The sequence below is a fragment of the Wyeomyia smithii genome, chromosome 3 (assembly GCF_029784165.1).
Source record: "Wyeomyia smithii strain HCP4-BCI-WySm-NY-G18 chromosome 3, ASM2978416v1, whole genome shotgun sequence".
Classification (NCBI taxonomy): domain Eukaryota; kingdom Metazoa; phylum Arthropoda; class Insecta; order Diptera; family Culicidae; genus Wyeomyia; species Wyeomyia smithii.
Window position 1 is genome coordinate 241,962,587 of NC_073696.1, and position 25,391 is coordinate 241,987,977.

General features: G+C 41.3%; 1 protein-coding gene across 5 annotated transcripts; it reads right to left on the reverse strand.

Annotated features, from left to right (window-relative positions):
- Window positions 1-964: 964 nt before the first annotated feature.
- On the reverse strand, window positions 965-25,391 carry LOC129732917 (neurofibromin). Of its 5 annotated transcripts, none has more exons than XM_055694351.1 (11): window positions 25,211-25,391; window positions 24,614-24,757; window positions 24,375-24,546; window positions 17,395-24,318; window positions 16,925-17,178; window positions 15,530-16,159; window positions 6,316-6,417; window positions 5,679-5,881; window positions 5,427-5,613; window positions 5,202-5,367; window positions 965-3,690 (listed from the first exon to the last, which is right to left on the reverse strand). In XM_055694351.1, the coding sequence occupies exons 1-11, from the start codon at window positions 25,268-25,270 to the stop codon at window positions 3,575-3,577; spliced, it is 8,958 nt and encodes a 2,985-aa protein (XP_055550326.1). In that variant the 5' UTR covers window positions 25,271-25,391; the 3' UTR covers window positions 965-3,574. The 5 variants fall into 5 exon arrangements, with proteins under 5 accessions (XP_055550326.1, XP_055550325.1, XP_055550329.1 ...); XM_055694350.1 differs by having other exon boundaries at window positions 24,375-24,561; XM_055694354.1 differs by lacking the exon at window positions 15,530-16,159 and having other exon boundaries at window positions 24,375-24,561.

Below are 25,391 nucleotides of genomic sequence, written 5' to 3' on the forward strand. Positions count from 1 at the left end.
ACGGTGGGATGACAACCGTAATAGGCACGGTGAAAGTGATTCCCATTTGATTTGCACGCGTCTTTTTTCACCGTAAGATTTTTTCACTTCGTTCTCACCGTGAGGTGACATCCGTAATAAGCCCCATTGTCAATTCACTGTTCTCACCGCAAAATACATCGTACTTTATGTTTTCAGGAGGCTACACTAGCTTTTATATATTATTTGGGAAAAGCTTCGTTTTCTAAGCGAAACGGGATTTTTAAATAAATTGAATTGTTTGCCTACGTACGATGATTTGAAAAAAAATTATCGTTGTTTTTCGATTTCTTAATGGAAAATAAGAGTCGCTCCAAATCACTTGAATAACAGTTCAAGATTGCGAGCAGCTTTCATTCGTGATTTAAAAATCAAACCAATGTTCAATTTCAATTGCTAATAACTCAATCAGTTTTCAACAGATTTTCTTCATTCTTGCAGTAATCAAATAGAAAATTAGCTGAGCGCCCACCATAATGCGAAAAATTGTAATTTTATGATACCAACTATTGTACTATTAAAAATTATAGAGCATTGTTTTGAATTTCGACCAATTAGAACTGTAAACAAAGCCAAATACCATCAAATATGGGTATTTTCGAAACCGAGATGATATTCAGAGTTCGAAAAACGACTCTAGCCGCCATTTTGAAATCTATGGAAAACGGCATAAAATGACCAAATCCCACCCAATTTGGATATTTTCGGGATAGAGAGATGTTTCTGGAAAACAGTCAAAAATTGCCAATTGCAAGAAATACATTGACATAAGACAGGTTGTCATAATTCTACTTTACTTGCGGTCGTGTCTCATACACAACCTTTTAGACATTTTTATCAAAACTCTCACCGAAATACTTAGCCTTTTCATTATGCTCAAGGTCCAAGGATGTCTGTTATAGGGCAATCCAATCAGGAAATTCGGATCAGCGCAGTTTCCAACGAATTGACACAAAAATATTTATTCTGCTTCTGTGAACAGTACAGGTGTGCACTCTTGATGCGTGTGCGATGTCTGTGTGCATACATGAGATGTATTCAAAAATATACTCACATCTTAGAGAGGCCTCAAATAGCTTTTTATAATGGCTTCTATCGCTTAGCATAGCATTAATGCTTCATTAACAAAAACAGATAACTACGTTAGTTTCTACATATATACGTAAATAATTAGCATATTCAGTCATCAACAGGAGAGTTAGAGCTGCCTAGATTCCCTAATATTAGGAGATGGTATAGGATATTCAAACAACAGAAGCAACAGTTTATAACAAAAAAGACTAACGCTACAATGGAACACAATTTTTGACCTAAAGCTTGGGCACAGACAGACGTCCAAGCAGGGACAACATTGATCAAAATTTCCGTGTTAATTTTCAAAGTAAATTGCGTTATAAATCACTTGTACACTAACGCCGCCTGGTGACCTTATCGCTACAATACATTTTTTTTCGCTGGTGTACGAGGCTGGCGGTACTGGTAGCGCTATCTGGTTACGGATTGCTACTACAAAAAACCTTACACAAGTTTGGAACTCAGCTTGGACGTCTGTCTGCGACTTGTGCCCTTAATGAATGAACTCTTACTCGGTTTACCTTAGGCCTCGAAGAAATAGTGTTTTTTTTTTAATTTAATACAACCCTTGGCACATGTTTGGTCGGAAAAAGAGTAAATCGCACTGCTTTTTTGTGAAATCTTATCACATTTTGATAGTTTTTCATAGATGAAATTTTTGATAGGGGACAAATGCGACTAGCTTTTCTAGTTTCATTTTTGTGAAAAGCTTTTAATAATGATGTATGACAACTAGGAAACATGTTTTGGAACCTGTTTTATTGAGAAAATTTCATTTGACGTGCATGACTTATTTCCACTATTCTGAAACGGGCAATGGTGTGAGTACTGAGTATTCAAATCCCGAGTTACATTAAAAATATGCGAGGAAGTTGGGGTGAAACACCTTTAATGTAACTGTTACTTTTATGTCACACTGGTGATATCAATGTTCTAAGCTCTTGGAAAAATATAAAGCCAAGAGATTAAAGTGTAAAAGTGTGCCCAAAACACAGGAATAAATCTTTAGTAATATTAAACATTGTAAATGTTTCACAATACATCAACTGTGTCTTGTCCCTAGTGAGAGACTAATTCTATTTTAAACTACAGCATTAAGAGTGAGACCGAAAACTCCAAGTGAACCGTCAGATCAAGGATCTAAGTGGGCAAAGCGAACAATTCCATGCATGGACATTTTGCGTACAAAATAAGTGTTGCTAGTCAATCTCAACGATATGACTTATGAGTGATGCATTGAAATTCAAGCGGGATTATGTCGATTCTTTCTTGTTACCAGAATGTTCTAAATAAAGTGAAATGCTAGCAGAGTCGCCATTTATAGGTTTCAGGAGGGTACCAAACATTTTGAATATAAAATTTTAAACCAAAATATAAAGATAGCAGCTAAAATACTCAAACCAAATCGAAGAGAAATATAACCTAGTTCAATTCAACAGAACACACTTGCTCGGGTTTCCTCGACTGTTATTTCGCATTCCGAGTATAGTAACAACTTGTTTGTTTTGATATAACAAACGCTTAAATGTCCAACCAAACCAAATAAATTTTGAATAAAACAGTCATAGATCTTCAAAAGTATTTTACAGTCATCTTGAATCCCGTAGAACAGCGGTCTCAACCTTTTTTAGACCGCGTACCCCTTGCCGACAATTTCCAAATCAATTGTACCTCCAGGCTTGGTTTGTTTTCTCAGAGAGGGTAACAAGATGGCGAAAACCAGGGGAATCAGGGGAAATCAGGGGATATCATGTTATGAAGTCTAGTTCAGGTTTCAAATTAAACTATGGTTTGTATGGTTGCTACAGTCATGTTTTAAGAGCAAGATTGGAAAACAAATTAAATATAACGAAAAATTGCTTCGTCGCCAGTTCTGGTTAAGAACTACTGCGTAGAAAGTCAGTTCAGGTCTCTTTTCTGCAATTCAAAAAATAGGAAATTATCACATCTGAACATTTGTAATATGGTATTCCAACTTTGAGTAGTAAAACCTCAATAATATGCACGGAATAGGTTCTTCAATCTGAGTTTTTGGTTTTATCCATTTTCGTTTACGTTTTTGCGAGTGTGTAACTGTCAGATTTTGGTTCAGTGTTTGTGCAGATATGACGTGGGTTCTAAAAAATGTGTGCGTGAGCGCTTTAATCTCAAGTATATTCATAGGTAGCTTAGAATTCTGTGTGTATGTGTGCGATTATCAAAATGTGGGTAAATATACTATGTACTATTAGGTTTAAAAGCACAATCTCCCATTGATTAATGTTCCTTTCACACCAGAAACATCTGCTTGGCCTTTTATACTAGGTAATATAGTGGGTGACATTCAGAGTGGGTTTTTTGTTTTTGAACCACAAGTAGTTAAACTCATTTCTTAAGTGTCTTTGGTGCTAACTCACAGAACTACGTTAGTAGGGGTACAGTGTTACGAGGGGCTTGATGGTGATTGGGACCGATTCCGGTGTTACTACGTTCATGTGCCGCTCTAAATGTTGTGAGTAGGACTATCAACGAATCGATGCTTAGTGCTACGTGCTCTGCTGCAGGAAGCTCTGCGCAGGGAACTTACACTACCACTAAAGCCGTCGTGATCCAGAGATTCTGACAAGAAGGCTAGATGTTAGTTACTGCTTGGAATTAGTCTCTTTTTCATAGAATTGAACACTTAACAGTAAATTAATAAATTGGTAATTTCACAACTGAATTAGTACGAAATATAGGATTTTAAAGAATAGTATACTACTTAAATTCAATGAAATTCATGCTAAGTGAAAAATAATCGTAACATGCTTTTTTGGTAATTTACCCGAAAACAGAACAATAACTAGTCATGTTATATTGAATTGCAATTATGTTGATAGTAGAGCACCTTTATTGAACATGTCACAGTAATGTTTAGTTTAGAATAATAGAACACAAATATATCTAACTAGTTTGAAACAAAATCAAAAGCCATGTGCGTTAAAAGAAATCCAATAAAACATCCAAATTACACTTTGTTATAAATTTACAATTTTTCATTCTTAGTCACACACCGATACCGAATGTGAAATCCAATATTTGAAAGTAAGACAGTTTTCTAGATATAAGGATATCTTGAAGTGCTTAAAAGGTTTTGGTGATTTTAGATTAACTAAAAATTATATCTCAGATTCAGAAATTGTTCAGTGACTGCGGGCGAGGCAAGTTGCTCGTCTCGTCTTCTGTAATAGGGGCCAAATTCAGCCTGAAAAAAATTTCTTTTTGAAAACCAAGAAAAAAGTTTTTAAAATATCTCAAAAATTGTTCTACTTCAACAATTTTAGACTTAACATTCAGATTTCGTTAGTATACATGGGAAATTGAGATGTAATGTCGAGGTTCAGGATTACGGTGGCAAATTGTTATCAGAGAGGAACATTTACCAAAACTGAACCTTTAAGTTTTGTAAAGTGGGCAATGTATGTGGTTTAACGAGGGTGCGAAAAATGAATCCGATGACCGTCTGGATGACGAATTTTTTTTTCGAAGCCTTCGTAAAACAGCATAAATTGCCCGCTTTCTAAAACTCAAAATGTAGTCATAAGACAAAAACGAGATTAGTTCGTTAACTGAACTTCTAAGTAAATCACAGATTCATTATTCTACAATTCCATGTACAACAGTTCCAGTACGCAAATATAACTCAGGGGATTGACTTATAATTTCATTATAAAATTTCAATTTGTGTTAAAGTTTGCAAAATCATCATCTCGAATTTAGAACTTTGTTAGAAAATATCTTGTAACATTCAATAACTGGTTTCGAACGTCAAGAAACATTCAATAACAGGCTCATAGATACTGAAAGAGATCCAGTAACACTGCACACATTATCATCCGGTCCTTAATGTCCTACCTAATCGTAAAACGATAAAAATAATAAATACAGTAACAAACATACAACCTAAACTGTCTGTAGAACACGTATAAACAAAAAGAGAGACACCAGAAAGAGAGATATTTTGAACGAACTAAATCGATAATTTGTCGAAATCCCAACATGAACCATGAAAGCCGACACGTAGAAATCAGCACATTCACGCACACACAAATACACTGACAAGAAGGAAGTGTTTCAATTAGAGGAAGAACCTTTGTCCGTAGGCGAACCGAGCGTCAAGCTGCTCAAGCTCGAGCTTAGATTGTAGGGCCGAGGTGACGGCGGCATCGGAGTGTTCTCCTCCATCGGCAGGCAGGTTTCTACCATCGCTTCCAGACAGTTGACGAACAGTTCCGACGATTCGACCATCATGTTGTACTGGAAGAGAAAAATGTGAGTTAGTAGCACAAGTGCCTAATCCAACATTCATGGTTTACCTTGGTGAACGGTCCGGCAAAACGCCACAGCCCCCCAAAGCCACAGCTCTGCAAAAAGTGCAACGGTTGCTGGGATGCATCCTCGCTGGCCAGCATGTTCTGGATGATGCTCTGCACGGATGCCAGCACGATCTGGTCGGTGGACACCGACAAAACATTGTTGACCTTCTGATCGAGTAAAGAGTGGCTGCATATGAAATAACGAAATTAATTATGAAAATCGCCCTAGGATTTTGGTAATGTCCTACTCACATCACTGGGAATACCTTCGGAAAAACGACCGAACCCTCGGCCAGATACTGATAGAGGACTCGCGTTTCCGCCTCGTCTGTGGTGTACTTAACCAGTGTGGCCAGCACTGTCAGCACCAGGGCCTGCGTAGACGAATCCGGCAGCACTTCCGGATCGAGTAGTACGTTCGATTCGTTCGACACGGAAGATCGCGATCCGCGCTCCTGTGCATGGGAAAAAAGGGTAAAACAAACATAATCAGTGACACCCGCTAGCCGATCATCGGTCGTGAATCAGAAAGTGAGCAGTGCAGTGCTTCGCTCCAGCGCTGAGGAAGGACTGCCTATTGTGCTACGAATCTACGAAGAAACAGCTGAAAAGTACGAAATTTGCTCATTTGTTGGCCCAGGTTAACACACATACATACAAAACACACACAGACAGAGACAAAATAAGATCTACTAAAAGCGAGTGGTGATACACGTGTAGACATATCAAAGTAGGCAAGTGGTGGTAATATAATTCGAGTGAAATACGTTCAGCGAATGTTTTAGTCGAGCGTGTACTTAAATTGCTAATGTTCGTGATTTAGAAGAAGAAAGAAACAGTACAAGAAAAGAAAGAGAGAGAGAGACAAAGTGAGAAATCTGTGTGATACCTTCTGCCGATCAGCGGATTTGCCCTGGCTTTCCTTGGGCGTAGGAACGGAGAACGAGCGCTGCGTTTTGAAAAGCAATCGGGCCGTCTGGGAGCACTTTTCCTAGTGCCGTGGAACAGGTTTGTTTTTTAAAAGTGTTGATATTGGAACGGTAACATAACATAACCATGAAACACAAACGAAAATCGTGTGCCGTGACAAGCAGTTAGGGAATGGTAGAGTACACAAAAAGATGATCGTTTGTGGTTATGGTTTAGACCAAAAGTCCAAATTCAGTGTAGTAAGTATTGGTGTAGTTTTTTTTGTGAAACAAAAATACAAATATTTTAAAAACATGCATACAGAATTGGAACGAAAAAACGTCAAATTTGGTACAACGAACAAAAGATATCAATAGACGATAGTGAGTTGTTTGATTGTGAGAACGAAGGATTGGTAACATTTGAAAAGAGGTTTTTTTTTCAAGATGGTTTCGTGGTGATGGAGTCGACATTCAAGGTGGTAGTTGATGGTTGATTGGTTGCAATATTGTTGATAAGTCCAAACACACAAGCATCATCGGGCAGGCGCAATGATGAGTAAGAGAGAAAATGGGTAAAGAATAAAAATTAACACGAGGAACGTCGATAGGTGGATGACATCAAGAACAGTTTTATTATTGTTAAGAACACCAGTTTTTGTTTCTGCAAACTTCTACGCAGAAGTTGTTAATGAATAACATGGGAAAGAGATGATAAATACTGCAGGGAGGAGTTTAATATTTTTGCGGTTTTGAGCAGTCGTTCAATAGATACGCACGGTTACCGTTGAAGCCGACATTATTTTTCGATGAAAATAACTTTGAATAGCAATGAGATTTTCACGATCTCAACAATGCAAAATGTTTGTCTTAAAAAGCTCCGAAAATCGACTGTAGGTAGTTTTGACGTGAAAATTTAAAACTTAAATCGGGTGATTTCAACAATAGAAACAACCTTTTTTACAAAGTCGCTTAAAATCAATGGGGCTACAACATTGTAGAATGATGTTTCTCTCTATTGAGAAATATAAAAATGTTAGACTTTTATTTACGTCAAAATTTCGGTCACCCCAATTATTGATTACATGTAAATAAGCGCTACAGGTATCAGGTAGATCGGCTAGAAAGCCACAGCATATAACGGAACGTTCCCCTGACGTGTGGAAGATTCGTGCCTAACCGTGGGAACCTTCTCATCATTCACCTGATAAAAAGGAAGGAAGAGATAAAAGAAGGAAGTATTGGGAGTGGGAGAGGAAAAGAATGAAGAGGGGATTGGAAACATTGATCAAGCTGCTGGGATATTGTTGTTCTATGAACTATCGATGACAAACCGTTTTTCGAGTAATTACGTAGAAACTTTCCCCAACCATAATGTTCGTCTTCTTAGTCTTAGTCCCAGCAAAAATTTCCGCAACTGAGATGAACTGAAGAATATCTGTCAAATCAGGAGATCTATGATCAGATTCATTTATGAGATGACGACCGAAAATCCTAAACACAGTTGGGCAAGTTTGAGACAACTACATACTAGATGAAAGGAAGACCCATAATCGCCCTCACAGGGGTCACAGGCAAAAGTGTTCGAGTGATGCATGCTTACTAAGTGATAGTTCAAATTACAGTGGCCAGTTGACACTCTCATCAGCACACCGCAGTTTTTTTTTTATAGATTTTTGATAGGTTCAAAAGATAGTTGCTAACTTTTAGAGATAGGCTTGTCAATTGCAGTTTTGTTTGGCGACCGGAATCAAGATTCATTCACTACCCAATTAAGCCCAAGAACATATCTTTTGTTTTCTCCAAGACTCAGGAACAGGTACCGCGGGCTCAGGACACACAAAATCATTCGTTGCCAGTAATGTTTGAGTGTCTAGGGACCCGAAGAAGATTGACAGTATTCATGATGCTTCTAGATTGATTCTTCTAGAAAAGTGCGATATGCAATGACCAGTTTCGACCTAGAATCATGGGAACCAAATGCTCTGGTAGCAGTTTGACTACCAGGACAATTATAGATTACTAGCTGACCCGACAAACTTCGTCCCACTTCGTCGATTTCTTGCGATTTGTTTATAAGCTGCAAATGCATGACGAATCGAATATTGGATACGATCAAAATCAAAAGACAAATCGTTTGAAATGATTGGTTTTATCGGATTGACAACATCTTCGCCTTTTGGCTTCCGTACATCGCATCGATTCTCGAAATATCCCACATTGGGTGAAATATCTCATATTGGGTGGTATACGGTCATTTTCAGCTGTTTTCCAGGAACCGAAAGTCGATGCTGGGCCTCTGTGCATCATCACGATTACGGTGATATCCATATTGGGTGGTATTTGGACATTTCAGATTGTTTCCCAGAAATCTGGAGTCGTCATCTTGGACTCCGATATGGCATGTGAAGTCAGTTCTGGCCTCTGAGCATGATCATGGTTCCGGAATTATTTTCATTGGATGGTATTTGGTCATTTTCGGCTGTTTTCCAGACACCAGAAGTCGCCATTTTAGAATTTAAAATGGTGTCTGAGGTCGATTTGCGGCTTCAGTGCATCATTACGATTCCGGAAATTCCCAGGTTATATTCACTTTCGGCCGTTTCTCAAAAACCTGAAGTTGCTATCTTGGATTTTAAAATTGCATTTGGGGACAAATTCTGGCATTTGAGCGTTATTCTGGTTCCGGAAACCTTCCTATTGGGTTGTAGTCGGTCATGTTCAGCTGATTCCCATAAACCGGAAGTTTCCATCTTGAATTTCAAAATGGCGTCTGGAGTCGATTTTCAGCTCCTGTGCATTATCTCGATCGTTTTAGGCTGTTTTCTGGAAAAACTGGTTGAAATATCTGGTTAAATTGTCTGGGAGAACTTTCCCCCTTTCAGAATACGGAGAAGTGTCAAAGCACCATAAAATTTTTTGTTCGATTCGCAAAAGAGCCCTTTCATTTAGAAAAGGGAGGGGTGTCGAGCCACCACGAAAATATTTTTTTGTTCCAAAAAACCTCCACTTGCCATACTTGGTTTTAATTACTTGATTAGTTTTTAAGTGGTGAAAAAATTTGTGTTTCGTTTGTATGGGAGCCCTCTCTTCGTGTCGAACCACCATGGAAATATTTTTTGGCTTTGAGAAGTTTTACATGCTAAATTAGATTTCATTTACTTGATTAGTTCTCAAAATGCGCAGAATTTTGTATTTGTATTTTGCATTTGTATGGGACCGAACAACCATGGACGTATTTGTTACGCCGTTGCGCCTGTTTGGTTCTCGAAATTTGTGTTTAATTTGTATGGGACCCCTTCTTTCTGAAGAGGAATGTGTTCAAATATGTTAAAACTTTTACATGCCAAATTTGGTTCCCTTTACTTGATTAGTTCTCGATATGTGCAGAATTTTGTTTATCATTTGTATGGAACCGCTCCCTTACTGAAGAGGGGGGGGGGGTGCCGAACCACTATGGACATATTTGTTACGCCTAAAAACAATAACGTGCCAAATTTGGTTGTATCTGCTTGATTGGTTCTCGAGACGTGCAAAATTTGTGTTTCATTTGTATGGGACCCCTCCTTTCTAGAATAAAGAGGAGTCTCGAAATATCTTAGTTACCTTTCCCGGCCCCCAAAACTCCTATATACAAAATTTCACGCTGATCGGTTCAGTAGTTTCCGAGCCTATATGGATCAGACAGACAGACAGAGATGCATTTTTATATGTTTAGAAGATAGAAGAAGCCCAATTACCTTTTGTTGAAGGGCTGCCAGCACTCCACAGATAATGGCAAAAATTTTAGCTTGAAAGACTGTGCAGTAAGAACCAATGAAAAGGACTGTCCCAACCTTAATTCAATTAATAAACGCCGGCTCCAGCTTTTCTTTCAAGCAGAGATCCATCCGTATAAATAACAATGTGATCCGAAATTTCTCTTTCTATACGGCCTAATATCCAATCATTACGCACAGGGAAAAAGATACTGAAATCACCTAAGTGAAACTCACAGGAAGATTTATATCACTGATGTTCATTTTTAATTAAGTCAATTTGAGAGTCTTTAGATTTTGCTAAAACTTTATTAAGTCTGCTAGTGCTCTTTGTAAAAGGATCGATAGAAGGGTTTCCAAATTCACAAGATTTATATTTCTCGCCTAATCAGCAGTTTTAAATTACTACAAAATGAATAATTTTTTGAAGCGGTGTACGGGCACTTGTAGTGTACTTACGTTTAGTGCTTCTACCAATCCTAACCGGTATTGTTTTGAATCAGTCCAAGCCTCAAAGTATGGCTCTGTAAAAAGATCTAATCAGTAAAATTTAACGTGTTTTTAACAAATCTAACCAACAATTCTGCCTCGCTCTTGTGCACCTGCGTGTGGGGATAATTTATCAGCGCTTTTTTTTAAAAAAAAGGAGGTTTGTTTAGGAGCTTAGGTATTTATGATAAATATTAGTAAACTAGTTGGCCCGTAGTAGCTAGCCACTTTCAAATGCATTTTGGACTATTAAAAGTTAGTATTTCATCTAACATGATGAATTATTTTTTTGAAATATCGAAATGAAGTTCAAGATGTAACTATGATACTATCGACAATTCGATGCAGATGGCCAGCGCTGGTTTAAAACTTAATAATTTATCTAAATTGCGATAAGTCCTTCGTTCAGTAGATCATGAAACCGCGTGGATTGATTGCTTACTCGAAAACGAATCTGCACAGCTGTTTTCTCCAATATCTAAAGACTTTTTCTCCATTCTTTGATTATTTTCGAAAAACTGTTTTCAAAAAATTTTTTTTTAATTTCATAACTTGAATAATAGTTGATTTTCTCAATTGTTTGATGTTACATATGTTATATTCAAACTAAACTTACAAATAACTAAATATGAATGTGATTGAAAAAAAAAATTTACAAAAACCATTGCTCACGAAAAAATACTGGATTGCTCAAAAAAATATTCACACATGCAAAAGTTTGTCTCTGCAATTGGTTATTAACAATAGCAAAGCTTGGAATAACGAAGTACTGTCATTGATGGGTAGTTCAAATCCCTCTCTAACACCCCGATATAACTTCACACATGATAAATGACGCGCATGAAACATCTGTCATCTGCGTTCCATCACAGAAACCTTTTCTAGTGTTGCGTAACAACATAACAATCCTCATCCCATCAACACCACCTTCGTCTACTTCTTTGTTTTCGTCTCCTTCTACATAAACAAACAAATATTATTTGATAAGAAATAAAAAAAAGTTGGCTTACTGTAGCGCATTTGCAGGATAGTAGATAAACCTATGTTTAATTTTAAAAACTTTGGAAATTTCATGTCGATATTCAAAAATATCTTGAATCAAAATAGTAAATGATGTTTAAAAATAATGACCAATAGCTTAACCTGATCCCGGCGGAGAGATATCAGTTTTTACCTCAAAAAATGTACTTCAAACTCTTATTACTCGTCAACTATGTACACAATTAACACAAACTCAAATCAACACAAATTGAAGATCAATCTGTTCTCTAACCTTACTGAATAATTTCATCGAGAAAATTTTCTAGTATAATTATTGAACTTGAATCAAAGTTTGAATGTCACCCGTCGGGAATAAGTTTATCTTATACTCTAATTTTTTTTGTAACAGCTAAAATTTTCACGTATCACAAATAAATTATCCCTTCTCCGTACATCTTGAGTATACCACGAATACTTAAAAAATTAATTTGGGGTACAATATGAGCAGTATGCCTTGTGTAGATTAAATGTCTTTCCTATTTTTAAAAATATGAAAAAAAAATCATATTGCTCTGTCTTTATTTAAAACTTCTTTTTGTAAATTTTGTTAGAGCTTTGAGAAAGAAAGTTGGATAGATTTCAAGTGCGGCTGACTTGTCATGCGCCATAAGCTTAACTTGAAACTCGATATGGTGTTTTGCATAAAATAGCTTTGCCGAGTTACACCCGGTTTTCTTCAATTTTTATAAATACACTTACACTACACACTTAAAAAAATCCAAACTGCTTATTTTCTCGAGCAAAAGGATCATAATCACCATCATGTTCTTGACTTTTTCATAGTCTATCCTCAATGAATTAAAACAGGTACTGCCTTATTCCATAACTTGACAACCTAATTTTGATGGCAATGCCATGACATTACAGAACTTATTGGACATGTAACTATAAAGTAACGTTCATAATCAACTGACAGTAGTTTGGGTAACTTTAGATTTCATTTACATGCTTGATATTTTTGATACTATGTCTTTCTTATATCTTAAAACTGCTTTCTGCTCTTTATTACGTTTTTGGCGGTTTTTGTCGATGCACCTGCATCAGAACCTATAGCCATGTGCTAGTTTAACACGTGTGCCGAACATTAGTTAAGACGCAGTTAGCTTTGATTTCCTTGCACTTTCTGCATACCAGGCGAGAGGAGGTGAGTGGAGGACTAAAAGCAAAGGTAACTTGTAGTCAGAACAGGAGTGTTCGCGTTGCTACACTAAAAAAAAATAACAAACTTCAGTGAACCTCAGGTTCAGAGTTTGCTTGGGAAAAAGGCAATTTGAGTAACTTTCGTTTGTCGTGCGCGTGACTGAAAGTCAAGCAAACTATATATATTCCGATAATGAGTTTGTGTGGCCAATCACATCACAAATGGTGGCTTAATTGTTAGGATTTGTTTGCTCTAGCAATTAGGACTTATTTTTTTTTTCTTCATCTATAGTTTATTTGACACAGCACAAATACAATTCAATGTTTAACGGCGCAAATTATATCTGGTAGCTTACTTTCCAAAGTATCTTAATAACTAAAAGCAAATTTTTTATCCTCGCTGCCGACTAAGAGCTGAAACTAAATCTAACTTAAAGTTAGAATATTTTGCATTAAAAGCACAGGTTTGCTGTTTGATGGTTTCCATTGTCATAGGTAAGCAGCATATTAAATTTGTTCCGCTGCTGGGCCAAGATATTACGGACTGGCATTTTGGGTTGTTTCCATCGGGCCTTGAGAGTATCGTGCGGGTCTGATTGCTGTTTCCGGATCCGGGGTCTTAACGTGTTCTTGTCGTTTGGTTGGATGTAGGCGGAAGGGAATAGGACTGAACTGGGGCGTGGATGGATTTCAGGAAAACGTATATAAGGGACATGTAGGATAGGTTACGGCTCGCCAAGACATCACGAACAGGAACAGCCGGCTGCCTACCTTCGGCCTGCAGGGAAGCTATTAATCTAGACCTGGCGTCACGGTGTACAGGGCATGACCAAACAACGTGCTCTATGTCGTGATAACCTTCACCACAGGCACAGATACCACTCTCCGCGAGCCCAACACGACGGAGATGCGCGTCAAATCTATAGTGATTGGACATAAGCCGGGACATCACGCAAATGAAATCCCGACCTACATCCAACCCCTTGAACCACGGGTTCGTCGATACCTTGGGGATTATGGAATGTAACCACCTTCCCAGTTCCCCCTTGGTCCAAGAATTTTGCCAACTGATGATCGTATTCTGACGTACAAATGCGAAACATTCATTAAAGGCAATTGGTCTTTCATAAATATCACCGTTTGTTGCGCCCACCTTAGCCAAAAAGTCCGCTTTCTCATTACCCGGTATCGAGCAGTGAGAAGGGACCCACGCTAAGGTAATCTGATACGATTTTTCGGATAAAGCACTCAGATGTTCCCGTATTTTCCCCAGGAAATACGGAGAGTGAATTAGGAATTATCATTCGTAAGGATTTAAACCTACTTGTCAAAAAAAAGGGAAATAAACTTACAACTAACTTAATTGCAAACTAATTGGCTATGAAGATTGTAGCTTATTGTAGCAATTGAGGATTGCAACGGTTTTTGTCGAAAATTGGTAATAATTTTATTTGACATAGCTTCTAATGTTTCAACACCAGTGAGTCTATGTGATTCGAGTGTATCAAACCAAGAAGGACCAGGAGGACGCTTCAAAATTATTTTCAGAATTTTGTTCTGAATCCTTTGAAGCATTTTCTTCCGTGTTAAACAACAACTTGACCAGATCGGTACAGCATAAAGCATTGCTGGTCTAAAAATTTGTTTGTAAATCAAAAGTTTATTCTTCAAACAAAAGTTAAAATTTCGTATATTTAATGCACTTTGCTTGTATACTCTCAACGTGGTCTATGAAAATAAGTTTTTTATCGTAAATTAGTCCCAAGTACCTTGTCACCTTGTCAGACCAATTTAAAATAATCCCATTCATCTTGATAACGTGATTATTGTTTGGTTTGAGAAAAGAAGCTCGAGGCTTAGGAGGTAAAAATTATCATTTCAGTTTTAGAAGGATTGGGCAAAATTTTCCGTCTTTGCAAATAGGAAGAGAAAATATCTAAACTTTTCTGCAACCGTCATCGCACAAAGTGACTTTGTGCATCCTGAAGGTAAATCAGGAAGATCTAAAGTACAGGGCTGCAACTTAAGAATGAACCTTATTCCTGCTCTGACAGGAAAATCTATCAACTTCAGGGTATTCAGTCAGACTCAACGGTTCTGGAACATCTCTGCTACGTTCAATGGCTATGCGGAGATGTAAATGAAGCATCACTAATCCTTTATTTTCAGAGGTGAGCATAAAAGATTTTACTTTGAGACAACAATGTAAAAAAACTACCGTAAGTACCAAAAAATAGCTGACCCATTCCTTCGAGTTAATAGCCGTTAGATGACAGATTTTAGTATACATTTTTCCAAGAATAAAAATAACACGAGACAAAAAATCAACCATACCAGTGAACAGACAAACGGAAACAGAATGGAATTTTAATGATGACGAGGATCAGATTAAAGGAAAGAACCAACCTGCAGAGCGTATTTAGTTCTGTGCGAAAGTTTCCCCCTTGCGGTGCGTGCGTAGGTAATCGAGTTCCCAGTTCTGGGTTTCCAACCAACCGAATATGGAACGCTGATAGAGTAACAAATGCAGAGTTACAGGAAAAAGTAGAGTGCAGGGTTTTTTTTTTTTTTTGGAGAAGTACAAGTACCAATTTTTCAGTGTGTGCGTGCGTGAGATAGCGGAAAACGTAGCAAAAAAACGATTAGTGATAGATAATGCGGTCAGGTAAGTTGAGAAGAAGAGACTGTAATCTGACAAAATGCTCGAGAGAAACGATTTGGATTGGATTTCTGGTTGCGTTTCAAGTGCTGCGCACAGTTTCCTTACTTTGATCGATGAAATGTCTTGCAAACAGTCGACGATAAAATTGTTCGCCTCATCGTCATTCTCAATCTCTTCGATAGACTGCGCTGGGCTAGTACTGTTTGTCGCGCTACTGTTGGCAGTATTGATCGTCAGCGTACTTGTGGTAGTGGCGGAGCTTGTACAAGTAGTATTCAAGTTAATGGTATTGGTAATAATCATGGTTACTGCGGCACTAGCAGCGTTCGTATTAATGTTGCTATTGTTAGTAGTAGTTATGGTCGCTGTTGTAGCGGAGGGAGAAGCAGAGGAGATACTAGTACCGGTGTAAATGTGTGCTTGTTTTAGGGCCATCAGTTTGGCAATGTTCGGATTGACCAGCACCATCTGGTGGTTGACTGGTTCCGACGAGGAGCGACGATTACGGAAGTCGCTTCTGTGGTAGGCTCCACCATGCTGACTACTGCCACCGGAAGTATTTGCGTTGTTGGTGAGAGTGTTGTTATTGGTGGTAGTATACGCGGAAAGTGTGCTAGTAGTCGTATTGGTATTAGTACAAGCATGTGACACAAACGAGGAATGGCTGATCATTCCCATGTGTGGATTATGGGTTAGGTCTAAGCTTCGCCAGGATTTTCCTTTGATTGCCGGGTCCTAAACGAGGAAACGGAGGGGTTCATACAAAAATGGGTCTCGTAAATAACATTATTATTGGAAGACTCATTGCTACTAGATATTTCGGGTTTGCTGGGTTGATTTACCATTTATCGAGAAAAAAAAACGCGACCTAAAATAGTGAGTTACACTCACTTATTTACAACGGTTTAACAAACGAAGAACTTAAAAGAGTTGTGTCTAAGACGAGGCCGCATGTTTGTGTTCGGTATATCAACCAAGCAGTTAGAAGGTAAGACATTTTTTCTGTACAGAATATCAATATGGAATGAGATAGGATAACTCACAATAATTAACAAAATGTCCTCGTAAGAGATGTATTTAAGTAACAGGAAACAACTAACATGTAACGGAATTGATGTGTCTCAACTAACGAAAGACGGACGTGAAGGTGAATGCAACATTATAGAGAAATGTGATAACTGTGGGAACGAATAGGTGACCATCGTGAGACCAGTTATGAGAATGTAGCGTATTTCCAAAACGGAAAACAAATACTCAACTCTACGGGGTTTCATAAAAAAAGTTCTCAACTAAATACCCTACACTAAAATTTTCCAACAGCAAAACTCTACACAAGAATGAGTCTTAAAATAAATAAATGAACCATTATTTGAACTCCAATCAGAGCTACCGAGGGCTCTGTCAGAGGAACAGTGTTAAGTAAATAGGTAGTGAAATGAAGTTCGTCTTATTGATTCGGTTTGCTGTGCGGCGGGCTGCTTTCACTACCGTTTGGCTTACCTGATGCGGTTGTACTTTGTGCGATTGTCGGGCATACTGGATGGCCGATTGGTCTAGCATATCCCAGGACTTTTGTCGTCGAACGTTTTGTCCACCGGCGGCAGTCGCCTGTAGATTGCCGGCTCCACCAGCAGATAGATGATCACCACCACCAGCACCGGGTTCGGAGACGCCACCGGTTTCAACCGGCCAGCGGGGAAGCGTGTGCTTAACGTGACACCGTGAGCGCACTTCCTCCGACAAACACACCAAGGCTGTGAAATACAAAAATTAGATCATACGCTTTGAAGGTAACAGACTAGTAAGCTCGAAAAATATGTCTGTTGAAAACGATTCGATTTTGAAGAAGTTATCAATAATTTTGATTCAGTCAAGGCTAGAAGAGTAAGAAATAAAACGAAAAAAGAAAAGATCACTCAAAAACAAAAAGCAGTCCTTCTGTCAAATGAATGCGTTGCTATCTTACTCACCCGTTAAATAGGCCACACTATCCGGTGTCACCTCGAATTTGTCCCGCCGGTGGGGCTTCGCAACAATTCCCAGCAGCATGGTCAGCACGCGAGAGGTACGAGAAACCGTCGTCGGTGTCGGATGGCGGAAGCCTTTTAGCAGATGACCGACCAGCGCAAAGTGAAAGTTCGACTTGAACGATAGCCCGACGGCATGATCGAGCTGTTTGAAGTGCCACTCCAGTGGTTCCCGGGTGGCCATCATCACGTCCGCAATATTCTGTTTGTCGAACAGCTGCTGCGAGTTCAGCGTGTGTAGGTTCTGCTCTAGCAGGGCAAGTCCCGCTGCGTAGAGGGTTGATTCGTCCAGTTGGAGTACACTCACGGCGACCCAGAACAAAGCTTTATGTATGGGAGATTCAGGTCGAAGCAACGGCTGCAGCCGAGTCAAGCACATGACTAAAGATTCCAACAGAATAATATCCGTGAAGGATTCCAAAGCTTTCACCAGTATGCGTAGCAACTGTTTCACGTCCTGGTCGGTGATGCTTTTCGAGATACAACCAAACACAATCAGAGCTCGTGGTTGTAAAGCAGGATTGTAGCAGAAGGCAAAACTTTTCGCCAACGATGTCCAGGTCTGTAGCCAGTCGCAGTCCGGAATGTCTCGCATGCAGGCTTCCATGATTTCAAGCAAGGCATCCGTTATGACTTCCAGCGATGGTAATGCTAGGCGTTCACGATCAGCAGGTGGAGCTTGAGAGACACGTTCGTTACCCAACCAGCGGTCGTTTGGATGTCGACAGGACGAACGGAAAGCTGTAACAGCAGCGGATTTAACTTTGCTAATGCCAAACAGCAGATAGAATTTTGGCAGCGAGAATTCGTCCAATGACAGCCGAAGAACTCGTTGAGTTTCCTCAGAAAAGGACGGTTTAGTGCAGGTACACAGCGAGTGAATAATGTTGATGACTAGACCGTGGGTCGAGGCGCGCATCGAGAGCGATCCGCTGCAAACTAGGAACGTTACGGTGTGAAACAGATATGGCAGATGACGGGCAACATCCAAGCAGTTGTTGAAGGACAACATGAGCAGGTAGCGAGCTAGAATTGCAATATCATCCCACATCATATGTTGCTCGAGATACTGCGTGGGCGAATGGCAGGTTTTGTCCATAACACGGCAAAGGCGACCGATAACTTTCTTCGCGACCAGCTGCACGTTTGCGGATGCCAGGGCCACGGCAGTGTCCGCCATGATCTCCACTTGCGGCGAGCCCAATCCAGAACTTACCGATTTGTGGATAAAATTGTCCAATACCATGTCGATCAATTCCGGAATTTGTCCAATCGAGCCCCAAATCTTCGCCTGTATTGATGGATACATTTCTTTCTGTTCGATCGTCAGATTGATTAACTTCTCCAGGATTAAAGCCACCTGTTTCTGGCGTTTGCTCTCGTCCGATGGCTTGCAGAATCGCACCAGATTGGCCAACCACGGTGTCATGTACTCCAAGCACAAATGCTTCAACTCGATCGTACTTCTTTGGAAACCTTGGATGCACTCCTCCAGGAACTCAAGCGTCAAATGTGGCTCATTGGTGGCCAATGTTTCGCTTACCGATTTAATAAAGATGGTGTTGTTCGAAGGAATACACAGTCCTTGGGTCTCTAACAGTTGTCCTTCGATTTTAAGATCGAAAGTCGCCGTCAGTGCGCAGAGCTGATTGTAGGCCGCTGTTCGCAGGTTCGGATCAGAGGAACCTAAATTAAGTAATGCCATGTTGAGCAGCGTTCCTGGCACATCTTTGGGTCTGATCTTTTGATGCACAGTCACCGAATCCGGTTGACTTAGCTCCCAGCGATTACGGATGTGAATTATGGCTTGCACAATGTTGTCACAATCGTTGTGAATAAAGCTGAGCTGCGAACTTTCGTTAGCGATGGACAGTGTAAACTGATTGTCATCCACCAGACAGACTTCCTCAATTTCGGATGCGTAGTAAACGTCATTCAGCAGGACAGAGTGGGCGAGGACCTTTGTCTTCTCGGCTGATGTTATTTGTAGGGCTGTGGGGCCCACTTTGATTGCCACTTTGGTATCCTTGTGGCTGAGTTTAAGTGCATTGTTGAACACTTTCAAATCTTCATCCAAGGAAAGTGTCGCACCGGGAAGTTTCTGCTGCTCCGGGTCGATAACGTCGTTTAGTCGAGCTGGTGAGTCCAGGAAGATCAGCTTCCGGCAACCTTTTAGTGGGGCCAGTATGCGATCGTGAAACTTCGTGTATTCTCGCACCCATGAGTTGCAATTGTAGATGTAAGCGGCGTGGAGATTCTCGTAGGCCACTTCGGGTAGTACGTAAAACCATTTCTGTAGGAACTCTGTCCGAAAGCGGTTGTCCGAGCAGGTGTGCGTGAAGTCGATAACGACCTCGAAAGGCGAATGGCAGAAGGGTTTCAGCGTTAGAATCACGTGATAGATCAGCAGGTCCCCGTTTGTCTCGCCGATTTTGTAGCGTCGTGCAATGTAATAAAACACGGGATTGCCAGCTTTGCTGGTTCCTGCCTGATAGAAAATGTTCATGGATTTGAGCGTTTTAAACTCTTCCTTTTCGTGCATTTGATGCTTGACCATGATTTCCTCGAAGTTAGTTGACGACATATCAATTGAACTCCAACGAGCGTAGCTCGAAAACAGTAAATGCGAATCAACCGGTTTGTGTTCTGGTGGTCCAAGGTAAGCCAACAGTGTGGCCATTTTATCGAAGGGACGTCGACCAACCGCCTTGTGATCGCGGCTACTCGACAGATAGTCTCCGATCCGCTCCTGGTGTGACCACAACAGTCGGTGCAGTGCTAACACGTTTGCATCCGAAATAAAGCTCATGCTGTGTGACGTCTGATCTACTGTTTCGCAATCGGATGCAATCTGGATGAAAAACCGACGCCCGCCTTCAAAGTGCATACGGAGAAAGTCATTGAAGCAGAGCATGTGTTGTTCTTTGGAAAATTCCACGTGGTTCGCAATGTTCTGTAGGATTTTCGACATCAACATGAGACCTCGCTTGATTTGAGTTGGCACTTGTTTGCCGACGATCCCCAGCTCCTGAGGGGACACGATCGCTGGGTTGATAAACCGAAGAAAGATCACCGTACCGACGGCTCCGATGTTGTTCTGGAGCAAATTGGGGAAACGCTTGCTAAGCACTTGATACAGACAGTGGCACATGGATCGCAACTGGGGAGGAAAGCGATCTGCGGAATTGACAATCGCATCGAAAACTTTCTGCGTTAGAGCGATCAAATTCTTGCGATTAACTTCAATGTCTTCAGAGGCTTCCAAACGAGCGGGATCGACTTCAAAACTCGTAACTGGATCATCTAACAGGGGTCGAATTAGAGGCTCCAGCAGTCCTTGCAAGTAACTGGCTCCGTATATTTTGAAACAGAATGCCATGATTTTACTACCCAGAGAGTTGCCACGGAACAGCGTTTGCATACAGTCGGACACTTCCACTTCGCGGTAGAACATGTTCCAAAGCAGTGGAGAAAGCAGATGTTTGGCATCGAACAGCGTCACTAAAACACGGGCCAATTCATCCATTTGGGATGTTGTGACAACCGAAGCCAAAGCCATAGCAATCGGAAGTTCGCCTTTGTCACTGATCATAGTTACTAACTGCACCAGCTGCTCGAACCGATCTGCCATCACCGACTCGGCCAGCGTATCAAACTCCGTTCCTTGTTGAAGAATCTGCGTGAGAACCTCCATGAAAGCGGCTCGCGTCTGTAGATCCGGATTGTAGCCCAGATCTATGGAGTGCATCAGTCCAGAATCGATGTTAGCACTAAGCAGATTAGACATCGCTTGAATAGTAGCATTCCGCAAAGCGGTCAGCTTGCCAGCAGCAACCCTAGGTCGAGGCGGTAGCAACGGCGGGTTGTTTGTATCCTTATCCGCCTCCGATCCGTCCACGCAATCGTTTAGCAAATTCATAAACAGCGTGAAATACTTTAAAAAGAGAGCGCTTTTGGCATCCATCAGATCTCCTCTATCGGATTCCTCTGGTTGAAGAGGCAATCCACGCAGTAGAGCAGCGACCGCTTCCATACAGGCTTGATCAAGATCTCTGGTTATTATCGTCACATCTCCCGAGCTAGGAGGAGCAATCTGATGGGACGTTCCCATCACCCAGTCCGTCAAGTACTCGACAAGCTTGTTACGGAACTTCATTTCCTGTCGAAACGCCAAATCGTCACGGCGCTTCATCATAACCTCCACCAGTTGACAGAGTTTCGTTTTGATGTGGATTGCGTGCACGGTCATATCCAAGTGACGAACGTACCTCACGATCGCCAGCATAAGATTCTCGATGCTTGTCACGCCCAGGTGTTCCGCATTCGAAGGCTGATCGTTCTGATCTTTACTCTGGCGACCGTCCAGTACCGATTTCATAATGTAAATCGTATGCTCGATAAACTGTGTGTTAATATCGGTGACCACAACCTGGCCCTGCTGATCGAAAAACTTCTCCACGATCGCTCGAATCTGATCGAACAAAATCGGATACAACTGGGCTGACATTTCCTGCCCAACCAATTCCTTCACGTGCTTCTGAATTTGGGGACCAAATTTTTCATTATTGCACACTAGCAAACGCAAAAGCTGTCCGATAAACTGCGTCACAGGACAGTACTGAACATCCTGACTTCCTCCGCCCATTGACGAAACTAGCGATCCCATTATCGGGTGCATCGAACCCCGTCCCGAGCTGGAACTGGATAGCGAAGTAGTCGACTGCATCAACGACGGTCCACTTACTCCAATGGGAAGTATTTGGCTCTGCGCCAGCCGCTGATTGCGTGGCTTCTGCAGACAAACTCCTCCCAAGGCCAACTGAAACCAAGTCATGTTGGCCCACTCTGTGATCTGCTCCTCCAGGTCGTGCTCCGAACTTTGATGACTAGCTCGACGTTTACCCATAGTGCGGTGAAAAACTTCCGCCTGACCTTCCTCTGGCTTTCCCTTGGGATAGTTCTGCAATAGTTTCGAGGTGACCTCCCAATTTCGGAACGTCTCCTCCCAGGCCGGTTGAACTCCATTGACGCAGTGTTCGATCTTTCGCATCAGTGACATAATATTCTTCTGCAAGGCTACCCTGCCCTGCGTGTGCTCGTAGAAATTATAACGCGACTCAACGCTTTGCGTTGTCAGCGTGCTGGATGCATGTGAAAGCTCCTGATAGAGGTGGTAATTCGGTAGAATGAAACCCACCGTTAGTTCATCCGAGCCGGACCTAATTTCCGCTTCTTCACAAAGCAAACCAAAACAGGACAGTGAAACCATCACGGCATCAAGATCCACAGACCACAGATACATGAAGAACACCACCTCCAGCTTAATGTGAGCCTGTCGACAAATTGCGATTTGACTGCCGACGTTAGCGTAATCCTTGTGCCGCTGGAGGAACGTATTTCGGCAGATTAGAATTTCGCGCAGCCACTTCAGGACATCCGTATAGTTTGCGATCTGATGTTGAATCAATTTCTGTGAGATCGAAAACAAAACTTGGGAGCTGACGTCCCAGAAGGTGTTTATAGGAGCTTCCGGGTTCCAGACTTCGATTTTATCCGGCGAGTGGAGAGCTAACAGCGCTTCCATAGCTTCCTGCGCTACATCTGGCATTGTCGGCTGGTGTACCAGCGAAACCAAACCGTTGATTAACTCAAGTGTGGAGCTTTGCACTTCATGGCCGGCTTTACCGAGGCTATTTAACAACAGCATTGGATCAGCGTGAATAAGTCTGACCATTAACAGCAGCAATGCCTTATGAGCTGGCCCCTCGTCCGGTCTCGTTAACCGACTCTGAGCATCTTTCGACTTGAGCGTCAACGAAGTAATCATCCTTAGTGGGGTGTGAGCGATGTATCCTTGTGTGGCTTTGTTTAGGGTGTCGGTAAACAACGCTCTCAGCTCTCCGGAACGGGCATAAACCAAATCAATCTGTGGCCACCATGGTAGTCTCGCTTGGGTTACTATCTTTAGCAGGGAGCTAACAATGACAAAGTGGTACGCCGGCGGTGAGTTTAAACTGAGACAAACCTTCAACGCTTCGTTGTTATGCGGCTTGATCCGGAAGCAAGAAACCCAACAATCGATCATCAGATCGATATCCTGAAAGTTGAAACCTTGCCCACGAGAGAAAGGTTTGGCAGGGTTGAAAAGTAGCGCCTTCAGATCGTTAATTACACTTTGTACCAGTTGAAAAGTTACGTTGCTGGAATCGTTAATGTTAATATACGTGGAGGCTTTACACAGTTTAACGCACGCAATAGCTGCCGATTCGGTGGATTGTTTAGATGATGCATGAGCTCCCAAGCCTTTCTTTATGCCCTCCATGAAATGCTTCTTTTTCAAATGCCTCGGTGAACACGGTGCTCCCGAATCAGCGTTCACAATCTCTTCCAGTACTTTGGGACTTAGTACCAACAGCATGATCTGCAGCGGCCACACAGCCGAACGGGCCTTTTTGTTTTCTGCGTACGAATCCAGGATGTCGAAGAAAGTTTCGCAACACTTAGACAGCTCATCGTTAGGGTTGCGCTGCAAATCCTCAAACTCCTTTGGATGAAATTCGATCCAATTCCAAAGTGCCTTCTCCAGTGAGTTTAGCAGGATTAAATGTGCTGATTTTTTCAATGACTTAAATTTTTGAATAGTCTCTGTTAATAGTTTTGTCAACCGATTAACGTCTAAATCGATGTGCTGAATCAGTTCGATATCACTGTAGTCCGGATTCTCCTCCGAACAGGTGCTCAGTTCTTGCAGTCGCGCAGATATACGATTGAAAACGGCTCCAAAATGATTTTGAGACAACGCGTACAGCACCTTAGATGCCAGAGCCTTGAGTGAAGCTGCATTCTGATTGTTTTCATTTTGGATATCTACAACGAAAGCTTACTTGTAGTGGAAGTTCGAAAGTTCTTCCAAAACATCTTACCAATAAACTGGCAAATTTCTCGCAGCAGCAACTTCACGTTCATTGCCTCCTCGAACCGGGCCGTATCTTTCGACTGGCCAGAGAGACAGCGTTCTAGCGTTTCCAGTATAATGATCAGCGAATCGTAGCAGCACCGTTCCGGTTCGTGTCCTCTGCAGGCTGGGGGCTGAAACTGTAGAATAATAAACTAGAATCAAATGTTGAGGATCGCACAGCACACGGTTGCATTGTGTGCTTACAATTTCGTTGACTCGTTGCAGCATCTTGGTTAGGCCGGAAATAACCAGCGAGAACCGATAGCGGGAAATCTGAATCAAACAGGTCATCGTTTGATCGATGCTGAGCCGGGCCTGCGTTCCATGGGGACCCGTCCGATAGGGTAGCTGAAAATGATAATTAAGCTTTCAAAGTTGTTTTATTCAAACAAAAACACTCCCTGCTTCGAAAATTTAAAAGTACCATTCCTTACTGTGCTCATTGAAATCACTTTCATTCATAAAAATCCTGTCATTCATAAAAACACATCCGCTTACCAACGCAAATACTACTTTGTTGGTAAACACATCTCTTATGAATGAAAACGCACACTGTTGCGAGGAAACAACGTAAACAAACCCACCCCCACCCAACCGGCATTTTTGTTGAAGGGGGCGGGCCGGAGCCCGAAGGGGGTGCGAGGATGTTACCACCCACGCACGGCGCAGCCAAACTCCGACAAGGCCAACCGAACCAATATCGATCGATCGTGGAAGGAAAAATCTTCGCTCTCCGGATGGCAGAGTACCAGCCCGAGTGGGACTACGCACTGGGCAGAACCGAACAGTATTCGCGCTTACCTGCTCCTCGAAGCGGGCCAATAGTGAATTGGCCCATTCTCCGGGCTTTTGTGTAGCCATTTCGCGATGCTATTGGCCCGTTTTGGGCTCTTTTTACATGATTTTCGGTGTTGGTAATGGAGCACTAAAATTTTCGTTGTACGCACTTGGAGCAAAATTTTCACCGTTTGACAGTTTTTCG